Source organism: Canis aureus, chromosome 38 (genome assembly GCF_053574225.1).
Source record: "Canis aureus isolate CA01 chromosome 38, VMU_Caureus_v.1.0, whole genome shotgun sequence".
Classification (NCBI taxonomy): Eukaryota; Metazoa; Chordata; class Mammalia; order Carnivora; family Canidae; genus Canis; species Canis aureus.
In genome coordinates this window covers 12,085,069-12,103,114 of record NC_135648.1, presented here as the reverse complement: position 1 = coordinate 12,103,114, position 18,046 = coordinate 12,085,069, and the positions used below count along the sequence as shown (strand labels likewise).

At 37.3% G+C, this 18,046-nt stretch overlaps 1 protein-coding gene across 36 annotated transcripts in view; it reads right to left on the bottom strand.

The window, feature by feature from the left end:
• ESRRG (estrogen related receptor gamma) overlaps positions 1-18,046 on the bottom strand; it is a 616,791-nt gene that overhangs the window by 54,911 nt on the left and 543,834 nt on the right. For 35 of the 36 annotated variants that reach the window (XM_077887012.1, XM_077887030.1, XM_077887042.1 and 32 more), the window contains 2 exons: positions 10,112-10,222; positions 6,324-6,506 (listed from right to left, as the gene is read on the bottom strand). In XM_077887012.1, coding sequence (XP_077743138.1) covers positions 6,324-6,506; positions 10,112-10,222 — 294 coding nt within the window. The remainder of the gene's footprint in view (positions 1-6,323; positions 6,507-10,111; positions 10,223-18,046) is intronic. The other variant, XM_077887008.1, reaches the window with a different exon arrangement.

Genomic DNA, 18,046 nt, shown 5'->3' with positions numbered 1-18,046 from the left:
TGTTTCCATATTACAGCTGTGACTTCAGAAACTAATAAACATTCAGGTATTTTAGGTTGGGCCTAGAAGGATGTACTAGATTATTTAGATGCTAATGATCCCACTCACCTAAGACAGAATGATGACAATATCCATACAAAGATCCTTTTGGTTAAATAAGCTTCCCTCCTACCTTTGTATTACAACGAATGTTTATTGTGATTATTTTTTGAAATGGATTTTTATTTTATTTTATTTTTTATTTTATTTTATTTTATTTTATTTTTTTTATTTTATTTTATTTTATTTTATTTTATTTTATTTTATTTTATTTTATTTTATTTTATTTTATTTTATTTTATTTTATTTTATTTATTTTATTTTAATTGAATTTGCCAACATATAGTTTAACACCCAGTGCTCATCACATCATGTGCCCTCCTCAGTGACCATCACCCAGTTATCCCATCCCTCCACCCTCCCTGCAACCCGTTTTTTGTTTCCCTGAGTTAGGAGTCTCTCATGGTTTGTCTTCCTCTAATTTTTCACTGACTTTTTGGATCACTTGGTTTTAATCGCAATAAAATGACAACCTATGTGCAGAACTTTAGAAACTAAAATGAACACTGAATATTTTACATTTAGATCATGCTTTATAATTTGCAAATTAATTATACATATGTGTTTAATTTGCATGTGTATTCTTTCCCTCATTTGATTTTCACAATATAACTAATGGCTAGAGCAATTAAGTAACTTACAAAAAATTACTCCACTACAGCTTAAGCTGTCTAATTTTACTTTCAGGTTCATTCTACCCTCGTAAACCACAACTATAGGTGCACAGGTATACAACTACCAGGTATGTGAAATATAACTTCCAAATATTTGGTAATAGAATATAATTATAATTTAAATAGCACTATTAAGTGTCAAGGCTTTGGGTCTTAAATTTACATTTTCTCCACTTAACTAAAAGACTCGACTACTTCATAGTTCTGAAATCATTAAGTTACATACACAAAAGAAAAATTAATCCTGAGAAAGGGGGTTGTAATCACTTCAATTCATTCACAGCAAGCAGAAATTACAACTACATGTAAATTCAGTTCTAGGATGGGGTAGAGAGTGGAGCCTCAGGGCCAATTAGCAGTTTGGGGCTATGCATATTTTAAATCAAATAATCAATAAAATATTTATCAAGTGCCAGTGATAGAGATCCCACACTGAGTATTAGGTGCTACTTATATTGATATGATTCACTCTTAGTCAACCATGCCCTTGACCTGCACATCACACCATAACCACACACATATACACATGGAAACATACTTTTGGGTTATAAATGGAAACATAATCTTATGGTAATTATTTCCACTACATTTTTTGCATGTGATTTTTACACATATCATCATCACTTAATGGTGCTACGAGTTTAAGATAAGGAATGGGCATTTTTAAAACCTCTGCAACTTTGGTTGGAGATGATATAATCTTAAAAATTGGTCTCTACATAAAATGCATTAGAACAATGGATACATCTTTAAAAGGTATCATTAGCAATAGACGCTTGAAATACTCTTGGGTATTTGCCCACCAAATTTATATCCTAATATAGAAATAGTTCAAACACGTTCTTTAAAGATTTCTGTCATTTCTAGAAAAGTCTCAATACTTCTGTTGAGAAAAATAAAAAATCCAATTCAAGGAGCAGTTTTTGATACGTTCTTTGAACTGCATGTTTTTACAAAAACATGTTTCGGTGTAAATGAAAAATACTGGTTTCTATACTTTAGATTTCTGTTTCTCACATGAAGAAACTACATATAAAGAATGTTTTATCACATTATCTTTCTATTTTGGTTTTCCTTAGAGCTTACTATTTCCTGCCTTCACTGAGTATGAATAAAAATTACAGTTGTTTCTCTATGTTGATCTCATTCCAAAAGAAATCATTCTATAAACATGACTAAGAGGCCCCAAACTTAGGCAGAGTCTTCTTCTTTAGTAGGCAAGGGTTTAATTTGTCTTGTTAAAAATAAGCAAGCCTACCTAAAAATCTGCCATCTTTGATAAAGGAAAAAAATTCTCTAAAATACATTCATTGGCTTAATTGTTCAAATACCCTTCTATTCTTTTAAAGTAAACTGTCGGATGAGACCCATAATATATTTAAGCCACTTATATAGGTCAGCTAATATGGGTTATGCTTTTTTAAGCACCATCTGACTAAGCACATTCTGCATTTTGCTAACAAAGTAACAGTACATAATAATATTTTAATCAACCACAAAGAACAATAAGAGATCTGACTGCTGGGCTGATAATCGTCTTATCACACCCTGTGAAACCTAGCTCTAATATTTGCCGGAGCCTCCATTACTTGGCAGCCCATTCTAAAAAAGGCCAACAATGGGGAGAGAATGAAGTGGAGTGTGCAGTAACTCCGTATCTACATAAAAGAGATTAGAGGCGACAGCGTTCCATTTTACAGCTCAATCATATTGTGTTAGCATGCGCTTATCCGAGCGCGGACGAAATTGAAAGAGAAATAAAAAAGAGTCAGGCAGATAGGAACCAGAAAAGCGAGGCATGAGCAATTTCCAAGGATATAAAAGGATGCTAATGGCGGGGCCCTGTCATTCTTAAAAAGGGCTATTAGGGCACCATCATCTGTTCTTGTGCCCTTATGCTCCTCCAACTAAAGTCAAGCATTTTCTAAAGCCCTTGTGATCTTTTTTCTTCTATAGATAAAGTATGGTCATGTTTCCTAAGAACACACTTTTCCATTTATATGATTTATTAAAGTAAGTCAACTAATTCGATTTACTGATAAAAAAAAAAAACACTCCATATGTATTTTCCTTCAATATTTTCTTTTGTTGAATTCTTCGCTTTTTTATGTAGCAAAAATAAGGCTTTAAGAGTACATTCCCAGCAGTGCAGAGAGGCTACTGATCTTATCTTAGATGCTAAACTTAATTTTTGAACTGCGTGTGAGTGTGTGTGTGTGTGTGTGTGTGTGTGTGTGATTACACAAACTGAGAGGAGCAGAGAGAGAGCGAAGGCTTACATTTTAGCATTAAAGGAAGATTTCACTTTAATTTTCACATAAGCGTTACACAAAGAGTTTTAAAGTTAAGACAAAGACAGGTGAAATTTCAGTTCTGATTTGACTTTAATTCAGGCTCTGACCCCAGTTATGAGGACTGGGTCATGTTATCAAGAACACGATTTTACTTCCATCAAGGCAGAAATGTGACCTTAATCTTTATATTCTCTTTGTCTCCCTTCCCACCAGCCCCCCCCCCCCATCCTACACTCCACATTGCTGCTGCACCCAACTTCCCTGAACCTGGGGTATACCAGCACTCTGATATAAGAGTATCCTCTCCTTCTACCTCAAAACATTGTATGGCACACTTATTATTTAATCATTTTAAAGAATTCCAGTTAATTCTTGTTTGGCTAATTCTTTTCTGAAAAGCCAAGCCACTCCTTGCAATCATTTAAACACCCTGAGGGTATCACGAACACCAGAGCTGTGAATCATCACTCCACAGTGACCTCCTCTGGCATTTGTTATGGAGAGAGAATCACGTCAGTCCCCACCAATTCTAAGCCTCAGCTTAAGACTGAACACATAATCGTATAGTAATTGTTTCCACCACTGGAAATGCTGTTACTCATAGTTATTTAAAGTTACTGTCTTCACAAAAGTCACTAGAGCCCCTTTACAGTGACAGGTTCCTTTGTAAGCTGACATTTCTACTTAGATGCACAACTGGACCAACAAATTTATCATTGACTTTTCCTCACCAGAGAGCACTGTAAGGAGTTGTTGACTTTTATTGGTCTTTATTATGGGATGTCTGAACAATATTACAATATTGGCTTAACACGTCTCTTAATTCACGAGTACTTGGGCTGAGTTCTCTAAAATAATGGGAGGTTCGGAGCCATAGTGACACAGTCTTTCATGCTGTTGTTATCAGTAATATGAACACTATTATCATTATTATTTTGAAGTGGTTCTTCCAAATGCAGTCAACTGGGTATCCTGATTCTACTCCAGGAAGCAATGATGAATATGCTTTGAAGGCACCGGATACATTTGTGAATTTGTGTAAGTGTTTTTACCTCATTATGCCTCAAAGTTCCCTATCTTTGAATTAAAGATAACAGTACTTGATTCTCAGATTAAAACAACGGTTCTCAGTTGGGGAAGAGGGGCACAGATTTGCCCACCAGAGAACATACATCTATGTCTAAAGACAGTTTTGTTTGTGCAACTCAAGGGTGCTAGTGATAGAAGCCCAGGATACTACTGAACATCCTACCATGAACAGGACAGTCCCCTACAACAAAGGATAACTGTTTCCAAATATCAGTAATGTCAAGGCTGACAATCCTAGGTTGGATAATGATATTTTTTGGTCTATTTTATTTTATTTTTAAGAAAGAGAGGGAAGGAGGGAGGGGATAGAGAAAGGATTGAGGAGCAGAGGAAGAGAGAGAGAGAATCTTAAGCAGGCTCCATGCCCAGCATAGAGTCTGATGTGAGGCTCAGTCTCAGAACCCCGGGATCATGACCTGAGCCAAAATCAAGAGTCAGACATTTAACGGACTGAGCCACCCAGGTGCCCCAGAATAATATTTTAAATATGTAAGTATAGGGGTGCCTAGCTGGCTCAATTGGTAGAGCGTGCAACTCTTGTTCCTCAGGGTTGTTGGTTCAAGCTTCACTGTGGGTGTAAAGATTACTCAAAAATAAAATATTTTTTTAATTAAAAAATAAAATGTGAGTATATATGCGTGCGCTTGTACATGTCTATATACGTAAAGTAATAAAATACATAAATACAAGTGATATATGTTAATTATCTAAAATGTGGATATCTCAACAAATGTTAATTTTGTTTCTTTTGCTGTAATATGCTTCACAGCACTTTTCATCCAGATAAGTTTTCATACACTGTTTAAGCAAATTCTGACAGTTCCCACTGCCATAATTCCCAAACGTCTTAACATCTTTTAGCACATCCTTTTTTTTTTCTGTTTTTAGAAGTCACATAGATGTGATTATAATCTAAATGCAGTATCAACTATCTATATGATCCAATTCTCCTCCTTCTTTTACATGTAGTAACCCTTGTGTAGGTATCTTCTAAAGAATGCACTCAAGCTCACCTATTTAACTAGTTCTGACTTAATTTGGGGTGCTTTATTAGCAAACAGTGTAAGACAAAGTAGCTAGTATAATACAGAGTGATGTTTAAATTAGTTTACAATTTGCTGGGCCTCATCTAGAACTGCACCGAACAAAGCCATTCAGAAATGTCAGCTGTGTTCCTAACCACTGTAACAAATTGTCGCCTGAACGCCGCACACCTAATGACTTCAAATTAGCTTCACTGCGATATGGCTTGACAGTCCGTTACGACTGTTAGCAACATAGCTGGCGTATCATGACCAAGAAATTGGCTTCAGTGTGGGCTGGGGAAGGGACTTCCATCAATTTGATTAAAGAAATTACTGTAGCATTCAACACATAAAGACAAACTAGTTTAAGGAGACGCAAATAAGTTAACCATACCAGAAAAATACTGCTCATCATTCAAAAACTTGCTTATAAACTACTTGAAGATCAAAGTTCAAACAAACAAAAAATAATCCAAGCAGACTACTAAAATCCTCAAAACTTGTGACCAGGTATCTGTTTATTGATATAATGGGATCTTCTGAGCCAAGAAAGAAAAGTAATAGGATACTTTAAAATACTACTTTCAAGTTACTATATGGGAAAGTTTATGGTGTCTGTTTAATATTTATTCTTAGAATTTGTGTACAAATCCTTGGTAAATACCTAATTGTCAGCCAAAGGTGTGCTTGTAAATACGAACAGCAATTTGGTGTAAAAAGCCACCATGAACAATAAAATGAAATGAGTGATTCTTAAAAGGAAAAAAGGTACACTGAGTTGTGCTGACAAAGACATTTTTTAAAGTGAAAAGAAAAAAGAGAAGTATCTCCTTAGGAGAAAGTGCAGAATTTTAAGAGGAAGAAAGACATATGTTTTTAAAGTTATATTCTCTTTACCTTATATATTGGCAATAGTACCTTCGCATATCAAAAAAAAATAACAAGAGTTCAAGGTGGTACAGATATAGAGAGGTTTATGATACAATTAAGGTCAAGCAAAGCTCTAAATTAACTATGATAAAAACAAATGTAAAGGTTAAAAAACATAATAATGAGAAATTTTTGAATTTGCCTGAATCTATGTATTAGGGAATTTTGCAACCTTTTCTGTCTCATTTTTTTTTTCTTTTCAGAAAATGTACCTGGAATATGCTTCGCCCATCCAATGATAACCACCAACTCCCGGTCAGCCAAGTCACACAGTGTAGTGAGGGCTTTGATGTCACTGTCAGGGACAGTAGGGTCAGGCATGGCATAGATCTTCTCCGGTTCGGCCACCAACAAATGTGAGACAATCTTGTTATCTGCAGGATCAGACCAGAGCACTACAAGATCACTAGTAGCATCATCCCTCTTTCACAAACCCTATAGTATGCTGCATTTTGAAAAATAATTCAAATTGCCTACAATAAACCCCAAATATCCTACTGATGGTTCAATATATGCATAGTAAACAGTGTTCAGGAAAACTCATAGCAAGAAATCAGCCACTGCAGTTGTAACAAGATGCATTCCTTTCTTCTTCTTCGCTCTACCTGCCTTTGCTGGAATGAAGCATCTGTCCTGTAATGAAATTTTTTATAGCAAACAGATAAGAGAAGTTAGATGCTTTCTGGGTTTGCTCTTTGATTCTTAAGTGGGATATGGGGAAGCAGATTCAATAGCATACAACGTCTTTAAAATAAAAATCCACAGTAAACCACTGAAATATAGAATATAATGTGGAAGGCAAGAAACTATCATTGCCCATAGTCATAATGGGCACGAAAGTCATTAATTGTGTTAATTCCTCTAAAGAAGAGCAAAGGTCAGAGCCCTTCTGCCTGGGTGAATTACTGACTATATAACTCTATCTCTGTGGGATGCATTAAAGAAGAATTTCTCTCCTTTCTCTCCCTCCCCACACACCCGGCCAATCTTTCAAATATAGCCAATATCTGTTTCCAGAAAAATACTCCTACTTAAATGTTACAATGTCTTCTCTTTGGAGTGTCTAATTCTTTAATCCTCTATTTTCATCTGTTGTCTTTAGCTCATTCTCTGGTTCAGATTTATCTGTCTAAAATTTGTGATATATGTTTTTAAAATCCTTCATAAAATAAACACTAGAGACAAATGGAAAGCATCACATCAAATGTGTTTTATTGCTTAGGGGCATGTGAGAGTTTATGGAAGGGTTGTAAAGCCTTGCTAACGGAATGATTTTTCTTGTTGGCCCTATTTTCTATTTCTCTGTGCTGTTTCAGATTTTATACTTTCTTCTAAGTGAAGAGATACAAATGGGTAAGGATAAACTCAAATATTTCAATGTTCTATGTACTATTACTCTAAAAAACCAGGGTATTAAATGAGACTTTTGTGAGCAAAGCCCGTTTCCTCTGCGTTTACTTGGTAATTTTTCTTTCATTCTAAGTGTTTAACTTTTTTAACCCAGATGAAAAGACTTCATCTACCTTAGAATTGAAAACAGCATTCCTTTTAGTCTTCTTTAACTAAATGACAAGGAAATTATCCAAGTTCTTTAATTAGCATTTTTTCTAACATTTAAAAATTTTATTTTTATGGTTGCTATATGCATTGCATTTATTGCAAATAATCAACCGATAACCATTCACTGGCAGTAATATTCAATTATCACCAAATTGAAAATGCAGATTTGGGAGGAAATATTCCTAAACACCATATTTTGTAGGAAAAAAATTAAATTCAATACAGATTCTTTTTTTTTTTTTTTAATTTGTAGGATCTGTGAAGAATGGCATTTGTTTCTTGTATATGCTATGGAAACAACACCCTGTATTTTTAGTTACGCTTGGAAAAGTTTCAACTTTCATTGCTCTGACAATGCAGCAAAACCTGTCAGCAACCACTAGTTTCTCAGGATTAAAAGAAAGTGCAACATTTAATAAAGGGCACAAAAATGTACCCAAGGGAAATCCTGATTCTAGTTCTTTCCATACTGGGAAGATGGTTACCTGTTTTACCCACGTCAATGGATGCTTGACCGGAAGGGTGGGAGAAATTTGGCTGAAGCTAAGAAATTCCCATCATTCAGAAAATGGAATAGCCAGCAGCACTGTTTCTAGGTAAATCTTATTTAATGTTTCCCTAATTAGAATCAATAGAACCCAATTTTCGTTCTTGGGCTCTTGTAGTACACAAACAATCAGTCAGGGGCCAGAAATCTCCCTCAGCCACTTTCTCAGCAGAGCCCAGGCACAGCCTCTTGACACTTATCTGACAGGATCTGAAAATTAAGTTTTATAAATGTTTGTTACAAAAACACACTAATTGGATGGACTAAGGAAAATTAACACAGAGGCCTTGAGATAATGAGTAATGATTTATTAGGAGTCCTCTTTATCTCAGACAAATGGAGCTCACTGAAATTGCTATAATCTTCTTAAAGGTACTTGACAAGCCACTTCCCAATTTCTCAGGTTTATGCTGAAAACCATAGCTGTTCCTCCATCATGTGGACTTACAAAATGGGCTAGTGCTCATTGTTCTCTTGGTAGAGGAAATTATCAATGGTTTCAGTCAATGCTCATGTAAAATGAATGAGAAATGGGCAGTCTGTATAATAGCGAGTCTAGGAAAACTAACCTCTAATGAAATTAAGCATTAGTGTTTATTGCATTTTATTGTATTATCAGAAAGTTTTTTATTATAATGTGCAAAATCTGCTTAATGCAGTCCTAGATTGTATTTGCTGAATGCCAAACAGCTTATGCAGGCTGAGGAGAAGATGCCAGATTGGACAATTGAAGGTATAATCAACATAATGTTTTTTGGAAAGGCAAAAGGAAACTATGCCATATGTTCACTTAAGCTTTAATTTTATGTAAAACTGGTTGTTTTTCCTTTGACATAGCTGAAATGTCCTTTCATTTACAGTTCAGGGTCTGTTTTATTTACTTAACAGATCCCCATATGCTCACATGTATGATGCACAGCAGCGACCCCTCCTGGAGAATCTGAATTAGAAACGGACACTTTCTCTTCCCTTGAAAGCAGATCAAAAATCACCTACAATGGCCATAGATGCAGCCTCCTCTGGTACGTGCTGGTTGTGTCTTCTGAGACAGAGACAGCTGAATGTGAGGACCGTTTCCATCAAGCACGTTTCAGTGCCTAGTACGAACTCTATGCATAAAAATCCTAAAAGGCTAGTTCTGTTGCACTATAACTATGAACCGATTTTTCAGAAAATGGGATGCAGTTATTGCCTCAATCTACATTCCAGCTCCTTTTAGTTAATGACAAAGAGAATGGGGCTTGCGTTTTAGCAATGTACCCATCATCCTCTCAAATTGCAATCTGGCATTATAAAACCATGGACTCTTTAAAAACAATTCATAATGCCCATAAGGGCATCTGAGATGGAACCACCAACCTATGCTTGTTATTAGGAGGGCCCATTCTTGTTTTAATCTATTGCTAGCTAGTGTGTTAACCTTCTATAGCTCCAAATTAATGAGGCTCCTAATGTATTTTCATTGGGAGGTTGAGCAGTCAAACTCATTTAGTTAGTGAAAACTACAAAAATCACTTTCTTGTGAAATCTGAAACTAACAGCTCCAATGAACTAATGATTACAGTATGATCCATTTTATGTACCTCTGAAAATAAAGATAACCAGTAAATGTAAAATTCACACTATATAAGCTGTGCCTTAATATGCTTATGCTTCTTCAAAATGACTAGGTGAAAGAAAGGTAGGCGAGAGAAAATCATAGGAAAAAAAAAAAGATAATTAGCTGAGTGGCTGTTGCTCCTCAAAGGCAATCTTTGGGAACAGAGCCACAGCCCCCCAACAAAGACAAGTCTCCTTGGAGTCGGTAGGGATGGGCATGCCAAAACTGATATACATAGAGCCAACTGGGAGGATTCTGTGTGTTGGAAAGCCAGACATGTCTGCTGTACTTACATGGCTTTTTGGCTGGCTGAACCAGCTGAGGGTTCAGGTAGGGGCTGTTCTCCGCATCTATTCTGCGCTTGTACTTCTGCCGACCTCCACGTACTCTGTCAAGACGCACCCCTGTGGGCAAAGACAGGCACTGGCTTACTGCTGAGGTATCCATCTTTGAGACCAGTCAAATACACAGAGCATCACCCATGGGTGCTATGGAGACAGACAGTAGAACACAGAATGGTCCAGAGGTATTGGAAGCATGTAAAAAGAAGTAGTGGCTAAACCAAAATCACCAGTAGTTGGAAAACCAAATTTGGCAGAGCATAACAAACCTGAAAAGCATTTTATGCAAAGCCATCAAACATGGCCTTTCTCACCCTTATACACCAAAGGAAAAGCACATTTCCAAGGGAATTAATACAAAGAAACTATTACTTGGTACTAGCCTCGTTTCTCAAATTAAAGACAACGGCAATCTATATCCTCTTTATCAGTCACCCGTGAAAGCTCAACATGTAAGAGTGATCCCACCCTCCGTGGTCTACCAGAGGGATCACTGTGGACCCATGGAATTGAATCGAACTGGATGCATCTGCATGCTGTGGAAAGCTGGAATTACACTCTGCAAGAGGAGATGTAAGGCTTCTTCCCTACTATAATGTCAACATGCCTCAGAGGAGAATGTTACTTACACTTTGGCACACCTTTGTATTTTCTTCCAGATGAGAGAAAACTGGGAGTAAGTTTGGACTGGATGTGGGACAGAAAGAGGAGCTTCCTAAAAGAATTCAGAAGACTAGGATGTGGGGTTCGTGAGGCAGAGCTAAGGGACAAAGCCAGAAGAAGGAGGTAGACTGGCAGTTACTAAAATTTCTTCCCAAAGAGTGATGGGTTGGCTCAAGATGCAGAGAGGTTTTGCTGGCACTGGATTTAGAATACTGAGGAAAGAGGCAAAAGGGAAAGACAGGAATTAAAAATAAATGTTTCAGGACACCTGGGTGGCTCAGCGGTTGAGCATCTGCCTTTGGCTCAGGTCGTGATCCCAGGATCCTGGGATCGAGTTCCACATCAGCTGCCCCGCAGGGAGCCTGCTTCTCTCTCTGCCTATGTCTCTGACTTTCTCTGTGTATCTCTCATGAATAAATACATAAAATATTTTTTAAAATGTTTCATTTATATGGAATAGTGGTAAGAACAGCTTGCTAATAACTTGGTTTCCAGTCTATAATTGTGAAGTTTAAGAAGGGCCATATAAATCTTTATCTGATACAGAGGTTACATGGGAGTTAAGAGCAAGGTGGAGACTCACTCTGTGATATTACCTAAATTGATAAAACGGTATGACATCATGGCTTAATAAATTCAACCAAGTAGTTCATTGTACATGTTTTGGCATTTCTCACAATGTTTAGAAAATAGATTTGGTTTAACAGCATCATCAGTATTATTATTTTACTGAAAGGCCTCTCTGAGCCTTTAATATGCAAATGACCTCTGTAAAACTCTCAGAAGGAAATACAGCCTATGCAATGTTTTGCAAACTAATTTAACCAAAGATCCGGTTGTGGGAATATTTATTAATATCATGTGAAACATGTGAATTGTGGATTCTCTGAGTTATGCGACACAGTTTGGAAAATGCTGACATAGCTCTATGTGAACCCCGGGGTGAATATATATTCTCCAATGGTAAGGATTACTACTCAACCATGAGATAAAGTAAAACACAATTTTTCATATTATCTTAATAATGCTACTTTAAGGGGCACCTGGGTGGCTCAGTGGTTGAGGTCTGCCTTTGGCTCAGGTTCTGATACCGGGGTCCTGGGATTGAGTCCCACATTGGGCTCCCCACAGGGAGCCTGCTTCTCCCTCTGCCTATATCTCTGCCTCTCTCTGTGTCTCTCATGAATAAATAAAATCTTTTAAAAAATGCTACTTTAAAAGTTGATTATCTTTTAGTGAAACACAGAAATATACACTTGGTTCTAGATAAAGCCTGAAATGTCATACTGAAATGTCAAAGCAGAGTTTAAATGAAATCAGGAGACAACTTCAAGAGCAATTAAGTAGGTTTTGACAGTAAATTTCACAAAACAAAGACATCAGTACAGTGCCTAAATATTGGCTGAAAATAGAGGGGACAGGGGTCACAAAGAAGCTGTATTTCCTTCTGCTCCTTGGAAAGCACTTTCTGCCTGCAGTAGAGTTCTGTTCCCTTGTTCATCTCATTTCTAGTGTACAAAACTCAATGGCAAGCAAGCTGAGTAACTGGGATACTGTACTCTTCTAATTGTGATGCTAATTTTGTAGAAATAAAATGTAGAGTACAAAGAAAAATATTTCATCAAAATGTTTAAAATACTGTAAATCAACCACTATCACTGAAAATTCTACCTCGATACTCATTTGCATTTGACAAAACATAGATATAAACCATAATTTCTCATTAGTAGGAACATACGCAAATGATATGGTGAGTTAAAAAAGAATTATCTACTGCACCCCAGTGTTTATAGCAGCAATGTCCACAACAGCCAAACTATGGAAGGAGCCCAGATGTCCACTGACAGATGAATGGATGAAGAAGATGTAATATACATATACAATGGAATATTACTCAGCCATCAAAAATGAAATCTTGCCATCTCCAACAACGTGGATGGAACTAGAGGGAATTATGCCAAGTGAAATAAGTCCATCAGAGAAAGACAATTATAGGATCTCATTCATATGTGGAATTTAAGAAACAAAACAGAGGATCATAGGGGAGAGAGAAAAAAAAAAAAAACAAGACAAAATCAGAGAGGGAGGTAAACCATAAAAGACTCTTAATAATAGGAAACAAACTGAGGGTCGCTGGAGGGGAGGTGGGGTGGGAGGATGGGATAACTGGGTGATGGACATTAAAGAGGGCACATGATGTGATGAGTACTGGGGATTATATAAGACCAAGGAATCACTGACCTCTATATCTGAAACTGATAATACATTACATGTTAACTGAATTTAAATTAAAAATTAAAAATCAAGAAGAAAGAAATACATAACTATAAAAAAATGGAGAATGTTCAGAGAAAAAAGATATTGAAATAAGGATATCCAAATAAGGATATTTTAATGTAATCGTTTGTAAGTACTCCTATTTTATAGACGATTTCTTGGATTATCAAATCTAAAAATTTTTGCTTTGCATATATCAAAATGTAATATGTATCATCATTTCATATATACTTGTTAGCTAGATCCACTGTCTGCAATGATTCTGTGACAAGATTAAGGATCCCCTTTTAGATCCCTGGGTGGCTCGGAGGTTTGGGGCCTGCCTTCAGCCCAGGGCATGATCTTGGTGTCCTGGGATTGAGCCCCGCATTGGGCTCCCTGCATGGGGCCTGCTTCTCCCTCTGCCTGTGTCTCTGCCTGTGTCTCTGCCTCTCTCTCTCAGTCTGTGTCTCTCATGAATAAAAAAAATAAAATCTAAAGATCCCCTTTTAATGTTTCCAACTATAATAGCATGATAATTTATTCCTAAAGATCATATTGAGAATATGTTTTAAAAAATAAAGCATAGTTTGCAAGGCAGAATGGTTGAGTTTTTTTACTGGCTCTTTCATTAACTGACTCTGTAAACTCTGGTGAGTTCCTTAACCTATCTATTTTTCCAAATATAAGGTGGATATAAAGACAATCCTTCCTGATGTTAGATAACATACAATCAAATCCATTGTGTATTTATATAACATATTAATATGTTTGGATATTATATACATGATTATTAAAATATTTCACAGACCTTAACATGGAAAGGAAAATACGGAAGTTATTATATCATGATTTTGTTGAAAAATTGCTGTATTACTTTATTCAAATATATTTTGCATCGTGATCATTTATTAAAAATCTATCCCACAGAGTGTGACAGTCTACCTTGCCTCAATTCTGAGGGAAACAGATTGAGGTATGATGGAGTGTAAAATAATTCAAAGGGAACAAGCCAAATAACGATACTCATTTGATGTCTAAGTGATTTATAGAAATATTTGGTATCCCATTCTATTTACTACTCATCCATGTCATAAATAATGTCATTTAGATATGTAATTATTTTAGAAGAGATACAGAAACTAATTCAAATTCTACCAAAAATGAGGAAGCTATATCTGAGTTTAGCTATACGCACACAATACAAACTTAAGTAGAGAATTGATAATTATCCAATTAACTTGGTGCTTTTCAAAGTCTCCAAATAGTTGAGCAGAAACAAGGAAAAACAACAATATTTATAACCAGGACCTGGGAAATCCAGATTTGCCCTAAACAGATATCAACTGATTCTAGACATTTCCACCGAAGGTGATGTAGCCTATCTCTCTACTTTTCCAGTACATTGAAATACAAAACATTTCTTCCTGGACTTCACTTGTAGCCAGTTTTGAAAAAGTTGAAAAGTAAGATTTCTCCCAGGAAATAAGATACCCACAATGTTCAATGTTTGACAGGATTTGAAGTTAATTAAGGCAATTGGATTTTCTATTCATGTGGAGACCCCTATTATCTTTTTTTTTTAAATAAAAGATTTTAATAGTTGGCATTACCTACCACGTAGAATGTTCCACATTGCTTCTTCTTTCAAATACTGCATGTGCCTAACATTGCCACAAGGGAATTACAAATCTTCTACATTGTCAGAATTTACAAAATTGAGAAAGCGAGAATAGGGCAAGGAGGAAAAAAAAATACGCTGTGAGGCAAATAAACGCCAAGAGAAGTAAAACAGTTCAGTGCAAGGTCTTCTTAGGTCAGCTCATTTTAAGTCTACGTTTTATGCCCAAATGCAAATTTTTATAATATTATATAGTCCAAAGTCAAAAGTATTTTTTTCACATTTTTAATAGCACAAAGTCAGAGGCATTTCACAGGATAATAAAAGATCTCCCCTTCAGAGAATTATGCAAGGATACCCTAGCCTACTTTGCTAAATTAAAGACCAGCCTTTTATAACATGGTTCCCAAGCAAAGTAGTAATTACGCAGACCCCCGGAATACTTAAGGAAGATGCTGATAGTCATAGGAAAAATATAATATTTTTAAAGAGGTTGTGACTTTTGTTAAAGAGTAGTTAATTTCATGAACGCTAAATAAATAGTTGGTATTAAACAGATGAACAGACAGGGGTTGCAATTGAGTTGTGGGGTGGGATTGGAAAAGAAAGCCTTCTGAAACAGCCGAAGTGAAGAGGGTGGGAACCTCCCCACCCCACCCCACCCCACCCCACCCCACTAAAGGTCTTCCTGATACTGCAGTAGGAAAGCACTTGCTCCTTCCCTTTGGGAAGGGGGTACCTAGCAGCGCCCTGGAACTCTCCTGAGACTCCTGGGAGGGAAGCATCATAAACAGAGGATAGAGAAAATCCCTTTGAGAAGCTGCAGGAAAAGAAGCTAAGGCCGATTAGCAGTATCAGACACAGCAGTGACAGGTAATGTCAGTGGCGGCCTCTGATGGGGTTCTCCTTCGAGACAATGTCCTAAAAGAAGGGCCCAGTTTAACCCAGAGTACTTGTGCATATTTATAGGCTTCTCTTAAGGGGATGAGTGGAAATCATTTGTACAGTCACACATATACTCCAGGGAGAATCTAATCACATTAACTTCTTGAGGATCATGTGAGACCATAAAACGCACCCACCCCCCAGCTATCTGCAACCACCCTGGCCCCTTCTCGAAATAGACAGTGAGAGCCTTAAATCTGGCTGTGGGATTTCGTCCCTCTCTTCCTGATTCAGCAATCTTCGGCTCCTCACACCTACATTTTCCTCCCAAGCCATGTCTTCATTATTAATTGAATGAATCAATCTCTGCACGAAGTGTCTTGGAATAAACCAAAATATCAGCTAGTTACTAGCAGTCATTGGTTGTCAAGAGCTTATTATATTCCAGGCAACGGTTAATTGTTTTACATATAGGAACACATCTCAGCCTGATAGCAATCCTATGAGGCGGGTGCTATTATTATCCTGTTTTACAAAATGAGAAAACGGGAGCTCGCAAGAGGCAGAGCGAGCCAGGGGTGGGAGCCGAGCGAATGGCTGCAGAACCCACATTCTTAAGCGCTATGTTTATACTGCCTCCCTGCCATCAAATTCTATTTTGGGAAAAGAGCATTTGGTATTTACTCCAAAAGCTAGAACCGCAGGCAGATAAAACCCCATCATCGTGGTAAACAGTGCTCACATCATGATATGGGGTGCCCGCAGGTGGGCAGAACGATGGACTGGCTGGGGGAGCCTTGAACACGGGAACTCAACTGAAGGCCTAGGCATTTTGCATCTCTCACTCCACAGAGGGTGACTTGACTTTTTAAAAAGTTTACAGCCATGTGACTGGACAGCCTGAAAATCATCAAAAGATTCAGTTATGGGACTTTTCCAGGGGCCCAAAGACATTCATTTCCTTGCCCCATGTTCCTCCTTAAAATGCTATTGCAAATTAGACAAGCCTGTTTCACCCGGGCCCTGGAGGCACAGCAACACTCGGGCTGCATTTTCAGGTCAGGGTGGGGAGGCCTGGAGAGCAGCGGCTTGTCTACCAGGCACCCCTGGTGTGGCCCAGGGTTACATTTACTTCTACTGGAGTATCATGGCACCAATCCAGGAACTTTGGATAGTGCCTGGCTGCGTGTGGAAACACTCTAAGTTCTGCTGAAATAAAAGGAGAAAATCACACAGGGAGAGAAAATGCATATCCATTAGGTGGGCTTTTTTTTTTTTTTTTTTTTAAACTGAGTCCTTAGTCACTAAAAGAGATAAAAGCCATGACTCACATTAAAGCTTCCTTGCTCTACAGATGAATTAACAATTAGCAAGGGGAAGTCTTTTCGTTTTGGTCTCCTGATAGCTATCTGGACTATTAAACATGTGGGGCTTGCATAGGAAATTACAAAGGCTTCCCTCTGTTTCAGATTCCAGATGCATCCGAAATACATTTATAGATTTCTGTGCCTAGGACATAACCCCAAAGAAGTTCCTCCTCCTTTTTTTCAAGGCGTAGTTCTCTCTTCTTGCCTCGTTCAGAGGTATGTGCTAAATTTATAATCTGGATTGGAGCTGAAATCAAAATGATAGAAATTGGAAATAACCATAGACAAATATTTTGCAGGGGAAATGTTGTTCTACTAGGGGTAAAGTGGCTTCATCTGAAGCATGCAGCCCTAATCTATGACACATACAAGTACAAATTAGGTCATCTGCAACAGGTGACAAGTTTTAATTGAATGTCTTCTGTCTGCAATTCTGACAAAAGGTGAATGGAAATAAATGAGTCTGGCAACACGGCCCTGAGCCTTACAATACCCAATATCTCATTATTTTTAAACAGCTATCTATAAACTGATGCTGACAAGCCTTGAACCTTTTATTTCTGCTCAAGATGAGGTGGCTGTGAAGGGGGAAAAAAAGAGAAAAAGAAAAAAGGGGCATCCAGAACATTACATTAAACATGCAATACCTACCATTATCACTTCCCCGATGTAATTAAAGGAAATCTCCTATTCAAAAGGCACTATTTCTTACTTTGCCTGATGTCAGAGAGGGAGGGAGGGAGAGAGGGAGGCAAGGAGGGAGGGAGGCAGGGCAAGCATGCTTGGCCTGCACTTGCTAAACATAGAGACAACCTTTAAAGACAAAAAGAAAATTTTCCCTTTCCTGCTTTTGGCCTGTTAAAAATTTCATAAACTATTGAAAGAGATATTGCCGTGAATTAACGTCTATCTAAACTCTATTTTGTCTTGTTACTGTTTAATACCAGGGACTCTTCCCTTTATCCTTTTCGAAATTGCCTCCTCGTATGAATAAAGTTATGAGTTAGTGGGTAAAGACATGAAATGTGGTTGCACATCAACATCAGGAAAAGTGATTCTACTAATTCACAATTAAATGTGACACTGGCAGCAATA